This window comes from Bufo gargarizans, chromosome 4 (genome assembly GCF_014858855.1).
Source record: "Bufo gargarizans isolate SCDJY-AF-19 chromosome 4, ASM1485885v1, whole genome shotgun sequence".
In the NCBI taxonomy this organism is placed as follows: domain Eukaryota; kingdom Metazoa; phylum Chordata; class Amphibia; order Anura; family Bufonidae; genus Bufo; species Bufo gargarizans.
Window position 1 is genome coordinate 510,906,816 of NC_058083.1, and position 15,040 is coordinate 510,921,855.

Below are 15,040 nucleotides of genomic sequence, written 5' to 3' on the forward strand. Positions count from 1 at the left end.
TTTTCCATACACTAACAGCAAGCAGAGATCTTTAAAATGGTTAGAAGCTGAAACTCAAAGGGGGTCAGTTACTATCCTGAAATACGCCTATATTTAGCATATTTCAGGCGCAGATTGTGGCGAAACGGTTAGCTGCGCCGCATTCTGCAACTTTTCCCCCGCTTATGACAGGTCTAAAAAATGGGCACGGCGTGGGCGGGGACAGGCAGACAGGCCGCGCCTCATTCATTGTTTTCTACTACCGTTTTAGACGTAGAAAATGGTCTAAATGTAAGACAGCTCGGAAGCGGTCTTACATTTAGACTGGCGCTGGATGTGCTGAAGTTATGTAGAGGCCGACGCCTCTTCATAACTTTGGCGGATCCACCGCCAGCACACGGGGTTAAGACCGGCGCCTCCAAAGTATATTAAAAAGGACCCGAAACTTTATTCAACCAAATTTCATCCTGTATGTCAAAGTGTAAATGAATACTGATGGAATAAAATATATAGGTTTATGTTGGGTTAATATTTTTCTATCCACAAGACAGCAGGCAGAAAGCCATTTCTATCGCCCACCCTGCAGTGAACAGGGGGTTAATATGTAGAGACCTGGCAGTGAGAAGAGTGGCTGAGCATGTGTGTCCACCAGCACCCAGATCATGAGGTGGACGCGCACACTGCTATACACTTTGAACACCAGGTGGTGCCATACTACCTAAGGAAAATGTCATAACCCTTCCCTGGATCATGTGCATTTTGTATGACCTGTACAATGACTGAGATTTAATAGTGGGACACCTAAGAATGATAGATCATGGAGACCTTTGGGTGCTTGGCGACTTCAGTCATTCCTTCTTGAGCGCCTGGGACGTTCACTGGAACGACTTGGCTCTTCAGCAAAGCATTGTACCGTGGGGCAACAGGGATCGATAACCTGGAAGAAGCAAACACAGGAGCGGGTGAAGATGATGACATGTACATTCCTGGTCATGTATGAAGCTGGACATATACTGGTCTTGAGCATCCAGAACAGAAGTGTTAGCGGATGACTGCAAATTATAACACTGAGAATTATCGCAATCATTGGCTAGAACATGGGGACGTAATATCACCATCCAAGCTCGACCACAGTAAGGAGGAGTCTGTATGGACCAGTGGTCGAGAATGCTCGCTGCCACTCCATACAACTCTATGGGGAGACATAGCAAGGGTTAAGAAACTCACTGATCTAACATTTCTCACCTATCTAGTAGTAATAAATATCATTAAGTAGTGACTCTGATCACAGGGACAAGCAGAGCTGTACAACAACAGTGCCAGATAGTAAGAACATAGCCTTACGGGAGATAAAGCATTGAAAGGGAGTCCTAACAGCGACCTCCCTATCCAGCTGTTTGCATAGACAGACAGCTGTGGTTCACCAGATTAGAACGCTGGTTTTCTGTTGTTGGCTTCGTTCCTGAGTTACGATACTTTTTCTTAATATGCAAATTAGGCCTTTGGTGCAATGAAGGCATGACCATTGCTCTTGTTGCACCTCCTTTCCGTGGGCAGACTCCTTCTCTGTTTTGCCACTGCTTGGCCCTGTCAATCAAAGCAGCGAGGGAAAGGCTGACAACAGAAAGGAGCGGAGCCCGAGAGCAATGGCGACACCCTTATGTCACCAAAAGTCCAATTAGCATATTAAGAAAAATAATTCTAACTCAGAAATGGAGCCTGGGATCAAAAGAAGAAAAACTGTTTCAATCAAGTGAACCAGAGCTATGTGTCTATGCAAACAGTTTGATAGGGAGAATGATGGTGACAGATTCACTTTAAAGGGTCAGGCTACAGAGAATCCAGTCAGATGAACTACAATGCCCAGCTTAAAGGCTATGTACACCTTTGGTGCAAATGTTTTTTTATTTTTATTATTCCATTGTACTCACTTTTTCAATTGGTCTTTATTAAAAATGATGAGCCGTTTTCCCTGCACAGCTTTCAGTTTATCTGAATTTTCTCTCTGCTCCCTAATGCACGGAGGGCTCCTCATCTTTGACCTTAGCTCAGTTCTTATCTTACAGAATGAGGCTTAAATAAGTGTTTATGACTGTTTAGTAATTTAGAGATAAGGGTTATTAGATGACCCTCACAAAGTGAAAGTATCATTCATACAGCTAGAAAAACAGTTAACCCTTTGTGACAGAAAGGCTCAATATTTTTTAATAAAGACCAATTGAAAAAAATATTTTTAGCTCAAAATGAGTAAAATGCTATCCTAAATACATAAAAAAATTGTCCCCGAAGGTGTACATAGAAACATAGAATGTGTCTGCAGATAAGAACCATTTGGCCCATCTAGTCTGCCCAATATACTGAATACTATGAATAGCCCCTGGCCCCATCTTATATGAAGGATGGCCTTATGCCTATCCCATGCATGCTTAAACTCCTCCACTGTATTTGCAGCTGCCACTTCTGCAGGAAGGCTATTCCATGCATCCACTACTCTCTCAGTAAAGTAATACTTCCTGATATTACTTTTAAACCTTTTCCCCAATAATTTAAAATTATGTCCTCTTGTAGCAGTTTTTCTTCTTTTAAATATTCTCTCCTCTTTTACCTTGTTGATTCCCTTTATGTATTTAGTACATAGCCTTTAAAAGGTGTTTTCTGGGATTTAAATAAATCGATGACTTACCCTCATGACAGATCACCAATATTTGATCAGTGGGGGTCTGACTCTAGGAACCCCCACCAATCAGTTGCTTGAAGGGGCTGCGGTGATTGTATGAGAGTTGCAGCTGCTACCTAGGCCAATGACGTCACATTCATCAGTCGCATAGCCTTTCTGCAGCTCAATCCCATTCAAGTGGGCCTCACTATGCTTGTACCAATAACGGGGGCCCCCTCCGACAGCTGATCCAGCGGGGGGTGCTGAGCATCAAACCCTCACTAATCAATATATTGACGATCTATCTTGACAACAGGTCATCAATATGCAAGTCTTGGATAAAGTCATCTATACTGGACAGCAACGCTGCAGGTCCGCCCCGAACACCCGATTAGTTTTATCTAAATAGGTTCTGCGTGGATTAATACATCTGTATAGCGATCTGATCCGTTTTTTTTACACAGTTTCAGGTCCACTCCATAAATATCCGATTCAAAGTGGATTTCCAAGCCCACAAAAATTATGAAAAGCATGTGAATGCTGAGGCCAGTGATTGTAGCGACATATGGAGTAGTCATGGACGGTGCAGTGCTGGAAACAAAGACCAGCGAGAAGTCGCCCTGTATATTTTTAAAATGTGTTTTCTAGGATTTGGAGCTCTGTATCAGAAACATTTCCCACTAATAACATATTAAATCAGCACAAAACCTATTTCAAAGATAAAATACTGGCTGCCTACAGACACCCCTAGGGGGAGCTTATGAGCTTACTGTGTACTGTTACTAGTATCCCATCAAGTCGTAAGCTCCCTCTAGTGGGGGCTGCAGGTAGTTAAAAGTTTATTTTTAAAATCTGTCTATGCAGGGGATTTGGAGCTCTGTATCAGTAAAACAGAACTCCAACCTCTAAAACGTTAGACTAATCAGCACAGGATTTTCTAGTAACCTTTACGCAGCACAATTCTCGTTTCTAATCATTTGAATTATCGTCCCATACCTGCTGCTAACCCTCCTGCCTAGACTCAAGACCAATTTACGTCACTCATCAACATTATGGCTGAGGACAACCACAAGGTAGAAGGGCACATGCTGAACAAGCAGAGGCAAGCAGATCATTTCCGTATGAAGTCAGGCAGAAAAAACAGATGATGACTAGGCCGAAGCAGTGCAGGGCCTGGCTGGACACGGTCTGTAAGGATGGATGAATTCATGAAGACTTAACTACTGCAGAAACCATGATACTGACCCACTGATGAGATGCAGGGTGACAACTCAGGCCATGGTAGAGGCAAAGTGTGAACGTAGCCTGATCTATGGTGAAAATGATCCAGCCAGCCCCTGAACAAAACACAATCACAAACCTCTGGACTAAGCAACATTCACAATCTCGGAGGGCTTATACAGGTCACTGCTGGAAGATGAGGGGTCATTACTCTGCACAGGGACCAACCAAATTCTAGTAGCTTGGATATTGTGGGAGAGGCGTAGAAGGGCAGCAGAATTCACTGTAGACAAGGTGCATTCACTGCGTAAAAGGCGCAAGAAAGCTGGCCTCCTGTGGTCCCCTTTAAAAAGCCCTTTAGAATTGGATTAGGTGGTGTCCGGGTGATAACTGGTGAACATTCAGAGCAGCTCTCTGCACATCACAGGCTTTATATTTGGAAAATGACCAACAAGCTGCTGATGATGGATCTTATGCCAGTGATGGCTAACCTCCGGCATTCCAGCTGTGGTGAAACTACGACTCCCAGCATGCTCCATTCATTTCTATGGAGTTCTGAGAACAGCCAAGCAAGTGTACACCTTGGGGGTCATAGTTTTACCACAGCTGGAGTGCCGGGGGTTAGCAATCACAGGCTTATGCGACAAATCATGGTGGGCCTGTCTGGGACGGGGGATTTCTGCAAGACCCATTCAGAAGAATGAAACAGTCACACAAATTTCTGCAACATATCTGGACTGTGTGAATATACACTTAAAACCGTCCGTCTCACATCAGCAAATGACATTTATCATGTACAGAAAGTTAATGCAAGCCACTTACTATTGTATTGTGATTGTCCATATTGCTTCCTTTGCTGGCTGGATCAATTTTTTCAGCAAATTATACACTGCTGTTATCCAGGGGTTACGACCACCCTGCAATCCAGCAGCGGTGGTCGTGTTTGCACACTACATGAAAAAGTGCCAGCCCCTCTGGTGACCGGGACCGTGCAATAAGCATGAATGTGCAGCAGCTCCTATTCCAGCCTACCTCGTATCTACTCTGCAGGGTGGTCGTAACCCCCAGAAACGAGCCGTGTAATGTGATGGAACCCAGCCAGCAAAGGAAGCAATATGGACAGTCCCAATACATTAGTAAGTGCCTTGTATTAACTCTCTCTACACTGATGATAACCCCTTTAATATCCCTGACAGCCTGGCTTATTTTTTTAAAGGGAACCTGTCATCAACTTTATGCAGACCTCACTGAGGGCAGCATAAAGTAGTGACAGAAATGCTGATGTCAGCGGTGTGTCACTCATGAGCTAAAAGTAAGTGGTTGCTGAGAACCAGGATCATAATGATTACAGCACAGGCCTTGAAAAGAGTCAAATCTACCTGAGAAGAGTCATGGTTACTCCTAATCTCCTGCTCCTGTAGCTCATCTGCTGATGATTGGCAGTTCTCTCCTAGAGAGAAAGGGAGAAAACTAGGATAGAAGCCTGTCAGTCATCAGCAGGTGGGCAGGAGAGCAGGGAATTCATGAATAACCAGGACTCTTCTCAGATGGCCGGGACTCTTTTCTAGGCCCAGTCTGCAATGATTGTGATGTTGGTTCTCGGCAACCACTTACTTTTAACTTATAAATGACAGACCGCTGAAATCCACTCACCTGCCTCTACTTTATTCTACCGTTAGTATGGGTAGCATAACGTTGATGACTGGTTCCCGTTAGAAAAAGGGTCTTCATTATTTTTGTTCACCCAGAAACAGCCATTCTTGCCCATGGATGGTTTCTGGGCAACAATTGCAATGTTAGAATTGCCCCCAAAAAATTGGGGGGGGGGGGAGACCCTTTTTCTAATCTAATCAGACTGCCAGGAATATTACAGGGATATTCACACTGGGAAAATTAGTTGCAAAAGTGTGTGACTGTTTCGCTCAACTGAATGTGCCTGTAAGCAATCCACGTGCTTGCTGCAGAAAATAAAAACCATTCAGATGTATGAAAGATTCTGTGTAACAAATGTTCCGGGCGCACATACATATAAAAGAAAGGTCGGCCGAAGTGGCCAACTGTCTTATGTGTTTGGCGGTGTCCAGACTCCACCCTGACACAGGAAAAAGAAGGACTGGGTAGTTGGATTTCAAACACACCAAGTCCTTTGTTCTCACAGGACTTCTATTTGAGAACACATGCATGCTCAACAAAGCAAAGTATGCATGGAAGCATCAGGAGGAACAGCTTTTGGCTGAATATACAGCTGTCTAAGGTGTATGTTGTGTGTACCTTAACTCTAACAAGCTTGACACTGGTACGCATTCAAAGTGATATAGAGACATAGATCTGCAAACAGCAGTCTGCTGATTTTTCTTTTTAAAGTAGCCATACAGGATTTGTTCTTTCAGTAATAAAAAAAAAAAAAAAAAAAGGCAAAATCTATATTACACAAAAAACAGGGAAGCATCAGGTTATTTGTTTCTTTTCTACTTAAAGGGGTTGTTTCATCTGGGACTTTGATAGCATATTGCTAGGATATGCCACCAGACAGATAGTTTCTGGTCTCAGAGGTGGGCCCCAAAACTATCTCCAAAATGGAATTCTGAAAATATCCTGCTTGGCTATTTGAGAGTCCCGTAGATGTGAATGTAGAGCGCAGCATGCAAGCGCAGCCACTGCTCCATTTACTTCTATGGTACTGCCAGAGTTAACCGAGCCAGCGCTCAGGTATTCTCGGCAGCCCCATAGAAATGGAGGACGGCCGCACAGACGCAGCTGCTTTCTGCTCGATTCAGGGGTCCCATTCTGGATATAGGTGCAGGTCCCAGAGATGGCCTGACATTGTTGGCACATCCTAGCGATATGTCACCAATGTCTCAGATGAGACAGTCTCCTTAAGAAGAAGCAAAGGGAAGATGGTAAAAGTTGTGTTTAAAAGGGGCACCCATACATATTCTACACTGCCTGATCTGATGTCGGCCATGGAGTTGACAAGGCAAAAGTCTGACACAGCAAGCATCATATACGGGTCCTATAGCAATTAATGGGACCTGTGCATGCTCCTCACTAGGTGTCAGAGGGTTCCAGAACACAACAGCCCAGACTGCAGAAGTCTCTCTCCATGCCTGACGTCAGATCAGGCAGGACAGCAAACCTGCGCAACCTACATCCTAATATACTTCAATGTGAACTAACATATGAAATATCCCCACGAAGAGTCATCCTAATAGAGCTCCCACTGCCAGGTGATGGTACGCTTGCTGCAATCTTCTCTCTGTGGCAGTGAATGCACCTTTGTACACGACACTTATTTTAAGCTACAGCTGCGAGACTCTTCAGCGCGACAGTCACGTGATTGTGTTCATTATTTCTTTTTTTCGTTAAGCTATAAAATGATGGAGTTGGCAATGTACGCTTACACAACTGGAAGCTATATGCCAAAGGCCAAATAAAAAGAAAAGAACAAAAAAAAGAAAAGAAAAATAAGTGTCCAGTAATACCTTCTTACAGATAGCTCGCAGCTTGAAAGCAGAAAAATGAAATGCAGAGTTTACTGAGAAAATTCACGCCAAGATCCGTTCCCACAAGTCAACGTTTGGTTGGGGGCGAGTCAATGGAGTCATGAAGACATTCACAGATAGGATAGGAATAAGGTATGGGTGTTACAGTAACGCCTTAGGTCTAAGGAGCCTGCAGGACATGGTGTTACCCATGTACTGCAGACCACTAGGGCAGTAGTCGAGAGGTCAGTAGGGGGCGCTCTAATGGACAGAGCAGCTTTCCAAACCACACTGCAGGGAGTCGCCGTTTACCTTCTTGTTAAATGCCCAGATTTTGTCCCATTCCATGTTCACAACAGATCGGGAGGAGCCCTGCAAACAGAACCACAGAAACGTAAAGGTTTTTTTAAGAACTTTTTTTTTTACCCCATTGACATCACTAAGGAACAAATACAGCACTAAAATTATGATATCACAATGTCTTCTATTAAGGCAGCTCCAGGAACACAAGGCCATCAATCACTGCAAATGCCTATATTTCTATCATGTGTGAACAGGACCCAACTAACTTCCTCTGACCCGCTGTTCTTATGTATCGCTATTACGTGTCGGCTAATTCACTGAACAAATACATTTTGAGCATCTGAATGGGGTCATCTCTACAGCAATGGATTTTCACAAACGTCCTTCGGCTACTTGGGATGGATTCCAAATTTTTGATCTGTTAAGGTTTGCATATTTATTTTTTACTAAAAATGAAAAAGGATACCATTAGGGGGCGACAATTCACCAAAGATCGTAAACCAACTATAGGGAATCCTACGCTTTTCCATCAGCATGCTCACATCACCTGCAGGATACCAGGAGGTTGTGATACTCAATGGGGGGCATTAATTAAAGCTTTTACGCCACTGGCGAAGGCTATAATTTCAGACTTTTTGAACAGCGGCGGGGCCCAGACGAATGCACCTTATTTATAAAGCATCTGCCTTGGTGCATCTTACTGCAGCGCACAGGCAGGGGCGGATTGGTCATAGACCTTACAGGGAAATTTCCTGGTGGGCCAATACCCAGTGGAGCACCCAAACCCTTCTCTCTGCCGCTGGCCAAGTACATAATGCTCTCTCAGGGGTAATTAAAGCTGTTTAGAATCAGGTACTCTGGCCAGCGACCACACATGCCCTCCTGAATTCAACTGTTGTAGCCCGCATCTCACCTACTAAGCCCCCTGTTCTATATCCTAGTCAGAGACAACTGGAGGATGACAGAAAATGGCATCTATTGATGGCTACCATAGAGGGAGAGGTTTTGGGGCAATATATTGGACTACAATATGGTATATGGTTCTGGGGGACGGTATTTTGCGCTACGGTATTGTTGACTGCGCCTTCTGTCAATTTGGACCCACCTAAAACATGGGGCCACTTTGCTTTTTATTTTCCTAGGCCACTTTAAGTTCCCAGTCCACCTCTGCGCACAGGGGATGGAGGCTGGGGTGTAGGAACACCGGTCTTTATACATTTTATTAGCTGTGGAATAATGGCAGATTCCATCAGGAATTAGCATCAGCATCACCAAGGGACAAGGTAAGTAGCCCAGCCTCTGGCTTTTGCCTGTAACTTTAAGCATGTATGTACTTCTTATGGATGTATTTTCGTATATTCTTTAAGGGAGATAATATCCCAACTTACATTCTGTTGCGGAATAAAAAGGGGGCATCGTCCCCTTAGACAAGGAAACGTCTGATAGATGCGGACCCGCACTAATTTCCAGAACAGGGGTCCCCCATGCATGCATTCACATTTATTCAAGCAGGGACCGCTGTTCTAGAGATGTGTGAACTACATCTATCAGACAGTTCTAGTGTATACCAGTGATGGCTAACCTCCGGCACTCCAGCTGTGGTGAAACTACAACTCCCAGCATGCTCCATTCCTTTCTAAGGCGTTCTGAGAACAGCCAAGTGTACATCTTGGGAGTTGTAGTTTTACCACAGCTTGAGTGCAGGAGGTTAGCCATCACAGGCGTCTGAGATGAGAATACTCCTTCAGGCAGGGACGATAATTTCTTCCTGCACTGACCTGTGCAGCTATGAACTGTTTCAGCCCCTCCACAGTCATTCCTCTTCTAAGAACTCCTCGCACAGTTGGGAACCTGGGGTCATCCCTACAATAGAAAGAGGCAGAGGAAAAGGAAAAATAATGCATTATTTTCTGTGTAAAGCATGGTGGATATGGTAGACAAAGAATCTAGCTGTGCTTACCATGCTATTCAGTCCAACAACTTAAGGTTAAAGGTCCTGTTGTACTGAACAGGCTGAAATATTGTGGCTCAGCAATCATTATGGAGTCATACCCCCAACACTTACCTGGTCCCCCAAGTGGTCTCTACTGCCTGGTTCCTCTCGACACCAGAATGTGAGCAGCCATATTTCCTGTGTCAAGAACAACCAGGAGGAAGAGACTGGCGGGAGACCAACTAATCACAGCTGCACGTTCACCAGTCTCATAAGTCCACTGTCTCGGGATAACCTAAGATTCTCTGCAGTCGTTTAACACACAGACAAAAGAGAGGAACCATTTTATTCAGCATGATGAGCCCTACCAGCCAGTATGTCTGTTTAATAGGGTTGATCCTGGTGACAGAGCCTCTTTAAGTGATGGCCTATGCTGGGGATAAGCCATCGGTGGGATCAATAGAAACAGCACTGCAGTAATAAAGCTCAGTCTATAAGGCTCCATTCACACGTCCGCAAAATGGGTCCGCATCCTTTCCGCAATTTTGCGGAAAGGGTGCGGACCCATTCATTCTCTATGGGGACGGAATGTGCTGTCCGCATCCACATTTGCGGATCCGCACTTCCGCATCCGTGCTTCCGTTTCCGCAAAAAAATAGAACATGTCCTATTCTTGTCCGCAATTGCGGACAAGAACAGGCATATTCTATTATGTCGGCAATGTGCGGTCCGCAATGTGCGGTCCGCAAAATGCGGAACGCACATTGCCGCTTTCCGTGTTTTGCGGATCCGTGTCTCCGTGTATCCGCAAAACACATTGCGGACGTGTGAATGGAGCCTAAAGGTTGAAGGAGCTGTCTGCTTTCAGCACCGAAGCTAGAAATTAATGGGAGCATGGGCCACGCATGCGCGGCACGCTCCCATTTACTTCTATGGGAGAGGCTGGGATTTGCGCTTGGTGGTGATCGGACCCCGGGAAATCTGGGAACCTCCAGCCACAGCGTTCTCAGCTCCGTTCTCAATATAGGTGCGGGTCTGAGCGGTGGGACCCGCACCTATCAGACAATGGGGGCATATCCTAGTGATATGCCCCCATTGTCTAAGATGGGAATACCCCTTTAATAAAAGGTGGACAACCCCATTAACTCTGCTGCCCGGTTAAACAGCTCCACCTCACTGGTTCCCCATTGCACAACAAATTTAGTTCAGCGACATACAAGCCCGTCCACAACCAGTCGCCTCCATACACCTCTGACCCAATCCCTCGATACCTCCACACAATCTCTGATCTTCCCCGGCCCTCCCTCTTTGCCCGCCTTTTATCTGCCCCTTGCAAAATTAAGATTCCTCTCTTGCAGCCCCATAATCTGCAGCTCACTGCCCAACCCTACAAATCTTCAGAAAGCAACCTGAAAACCCACAGTTGTGAGATGAACTGAACTCATCAATGAGCCTGACCAGTGCTCAACTCTACATAACAAGCACAGGTTTCTCGGTTGGTTCTCCATATCCAGTGTGTATATTGGTAGCTTTGCACTTACCAACCATCCACAAGGCCTTCGTTAACAAACCAGGTGAGTTTTCTCTTGGACAGGACAGTGTTGTTGAGGTTCAGGCGGCTGTACTCCCAAATGTAAGGTTTCCTAATTCCCAAGGCATCGATGATCCAATAGAACTGCTCGTCCCGGTCGTGATACTCGGTCGTTCTCAGCGCATGCGTGACTCCTTCTAAACTGTCCACTATTGGGCAGGCAAAGTCATAGGTGGGGTAGATGCTGCAGAGGAAAGCACAGGACAGACAAAAATAAATAATTAAGGAACTATCCGGATACAACAATGCAATTTTTGATATTAGTAAAAATGTCTGACTAATGAGAGCTGAATGAGCACTGCCGGCCGGACCCTCTGTCAGAACCTGGATTTACTCACTTGTACTTGGCCCCAGTCCGGGGATGTGGCTGAGTCTTGCAGCGGAATAACGTGGGGTCTCGCATGCATCCGTTGTTGGAGTTCATGTCAATTTTAGCTCGAAGGCAGCAGGTCTGACCCAACGCTGAGCCCTTCTTCATTTCCTCCCACATTTGCTGGTTCTTCTCCACCGCTACGAGGAGAAACATGTCTCATACTCACAGTGCAGGATTTATTAACCAGAATATGTATTGCGGCCAGGGCGCAGTTCACATTAATATAATCTAATTGGAAAACTAAATTATATTTAAAAAAAAAAAAAAAAAAGGTATTTTGACTGGAGAAGATCCAGGTTGGGAGGTTCATCTGGGTGAGAGGTGTTTAAGTGGGGCGCATATGTATGATGATATACAAGCTGAGCAAGGTTTGCAAACCATGTTTTCTGCAAACAAGAACCAGTATTCCCACATAATGCACTGTATTGTCTGTCGAGATAAACCATGCTGTCATTTGGGCCCTTCTCCATACCATACATCAATGCAGGGACGGATGTAAAGTGGTCATCCCAAAATGACAACGGGATAACTGTCTGATTGAGGGGGGTCTGAGCTACCAATAAGATCAGGGCCCCGTGTCAAGCATGACAGGAGAATACAGCGCTCTTCTGTCTCCGGGACTCTCAAGGGCTTTGATAGGAGCGGTAATGTGCACGCTTGACTGTCTACCCTATTAAAATGGGGGATATGAAACTTTATTCTCATGATCGGTGGGGTCCCAGTGCCCAGATCCTCATGATCAGACACTTGTGGATAGGTGGTATGCTATTACTCTGGGAAAACCCCTTTAAAGGTGTTGTCCGGGTTCAGAGCTGAACCCGTTATTTTTACCCAGGCAGCCCCCATGAGGCTAGCATCGGAGCATCTTATGCGCTGCCTTGCCCTGCGCTATATCGCGCAGGGCACGGGCTCTTTTGCTTCCGCCCGGCAGCGTGTTCGATGACGTCACCGGCTCTGATGGGTGGGCTAGGGCAGCGCTAAATCCCACCCTTCAGTGCTGGTGACATCACTGAGCTTCCTGGCAGCCCCATGGAGAGCCCCGGTACGTCACTGGATCTCCAAAAATGCCTTTGTCCTGCGCGATTTAGCGCAGGGCAAAGAGGAGCATCAGAGCATGAACTGCTCTGATGCTCAAGTCAGGGGGGCTGTCGGGGTGAAAATGGAGGAATGTCCGGGTTCAGCTCTGAACCCGGACAACCCCTTTAAGCACATAAGTGATAAGGGGATGGCAATGCTCAGTCTTCAACTTGATCACATATTCCCAGGAGGAGTGATAGAGGAACGGCACTATGCAGAATACTAATGTTCCAGAACTAAAACAACCTTGCCAAGAGAGAAAAAGGAATGTCCTTAAATGACGGACGACCTTTGTTTTGTAGATTTGTATTAGATGGCGCTAAAGATATCTGGAGATTAGCAATGTTTGTTTGCCCAGTCCCTAGCCATGTAATGTGCAGCTCTGTTCTCCTGGATGGTTCTTACTGTTGTTCCTGTGCTTTGACACGGTCCTCTGCTCGCGCTCTGCCTTCATCTGCTCGGCGGGGGTATCGTCCACATAAGCCTTTCCCTCTCGAATGAGTTTCTCAGCATATTCGATAATCTTATTAAAGTGATCAGATGTGTACGTGAACTGGTCGGGCTTGATCTGAAGCAATGAGACGTCTTCCAGAATAACCTGAGAACAAGACCAGCAAGGGAATAGACATGTTAGAGCTTAGAGGTCTTTCTTTAGGACCAGTGACCACCACCGACGGTACAGGTTATAAAGTTATGTGGGTGCAAGTACAAAATGTACAGACAAAGCATTTAATACTGCACAAGGTTTGCATCTTAAAGAGCGGCTGTGTGTGTGTGTGTGTGTGTGTGTGTGTGTGTGTGTGAGTGAGTGATATTTTAATATATGCAAATAAGCATCTAGGAGCTACGGGGGCGTCGCTGTTACACCTAGAGACTCTGCTCTCTCCAACTGCTGTGCCCTCTCCACTTTGACAGGGCCAGAAATGATGATATTTTCACTGCCTGTCCCTGTAAATTAAAGCGCAGTGGGTGCGGCAGCTGCAGAGAGAGCAGAGCCTCTAGGTGTAATGGCAACGCCCCCGTTGCTCCTAGAAGCTCATTTGCATACACTTAATTTTTCTCAGCAATGCAGGCACATATGAACATGGGACCAACACAGATGTCTTCAGCTCTCAAGTGCACATGTAACAGGCCAGAAAGCGTCATAGGTGCAAATGTTATTAAAGCAATATTTAGCTTTTTTTTTCCCTGAAAGATGGGTACAGATCACATCATGGTTATTCCCTGTGATACACCTTCTTTACTGTCTCATTGTACGCCACCATCAGCTTACAAGGGGTTAATCAAGAGATCAGAGGTTTTACGGCTGCAGTGTCTGTGCGTTCACAGCATCATAATATTAAGGGACAGAACGGAGTGTCCAGAGGTTAATACAGTATAGCTGCGGTAGACCCATCAGGTAATACTGAACAGGGACAGCATACAGAACGTCCATTTACCTTTTCAAAATCTTCCTTTTCTTTCTCTGGGTTGGTGTCATCGAACCTCATGATGAGCTTCCCTTTGAAGGTCACCTGGTAATGCTGATTGAGAAGAGCGGCCTTGGCATGTCCGATGTGTAGGTATCTGAGGACATAATCACACTTTACTGTCACACCGCAGGACTGCATTTTACCAGAGGACTACAGGGACCATCTCATAAAGACACCAATAAACGGTGGCAAGGTGGAGGGACCACAGACTCGGCTTCTCTAATGCGGTTATCGCCCCGGAAAGCCGTGCCTAGCTATAAATTTATAAATCACCACCGCAGAAGAAATGTAGCACTAAAGATTATGTACACTGTTAAAGCCACACTTAATTAGGGCATTTAAGATACACTCTGGTGTTCCGAATCAATGTACCCTCAGGGGGTTAAAATCCATGCGTGGTAGAAAGACTGAACACTGACACAGAAGTTGGTCAAAGCAATCTTACTCTCTCTTTTATTACATGAGGTAGATAGATATAGATATATATATATATATATATATATATCTCTATCTATCTTCAGAAGAGGGCAGTCCTCACTGAGACACAAACCATTGTTTCATTGGTCAAAGGGAAAAAACGAGATTTTTGTATAACTTACCAGTAAAATCTCTTTCTCGCTCTTTCCTTGGGGGACACAGAAGACCTTGGGTATAGCTCATCTCCATAGGAGGCGTGACACTAAGTGAAAACTGTTAAGCCCCTCCTCCACAGCTATACCCTCAGCCTGGAGAGAGAGGCTGCCAGTTGCGTGTCCAAGTAGTGAAAAAAAAGGCAAAGTCCAAAAGTGGAACCAACAAGCCAACTACCCAACGGGTAAAACAACTCGGAAACCGTGTAGAGAAAAAACAAAGAATGGGTGGGTGCTGTGTCCCCCAAGGAAAGAGCGAGAAAGAGATTTTACTGGTAAGTTATACAAAAATCTCGTTTTCTCGCCCAGTTTCCTTGGGGGACA

General features: G+C 45.3%; 1 protein-coding gene across 1 annotated transcript in view; it reads right to left on the minus strand.

Moving 5' to 3' along the window:
* EPRS1 (glutamyl-prolyl-tRNA synthetase 1) overlaps nt 1-15,040 on the minus strand; it is a 112,782-nt gene that overhangs the window by 62,205 nt on the left and 35,537 nt on the right. Inside the window, 8 exon segments of the mRNA XM_044292339.1 lie at nt 805-906; nt 908-916; nt 7,651-7,710; nt 9,420-9,504; nt 11,116-11,349; nt 11,504-11,675; nt 13,021-13,213; nt 14,055-14,181. Of these exon segments, the coding sequence (XP_044148274.1) occupies nt 805-906; nt 908-916; nt 7,651-7,710; nt 9,420-9,504; nt 11,116-11,349; nt 11,504-11,675; nt 13,021-13,213; nt 14,055-14,181 (982 nt within the window).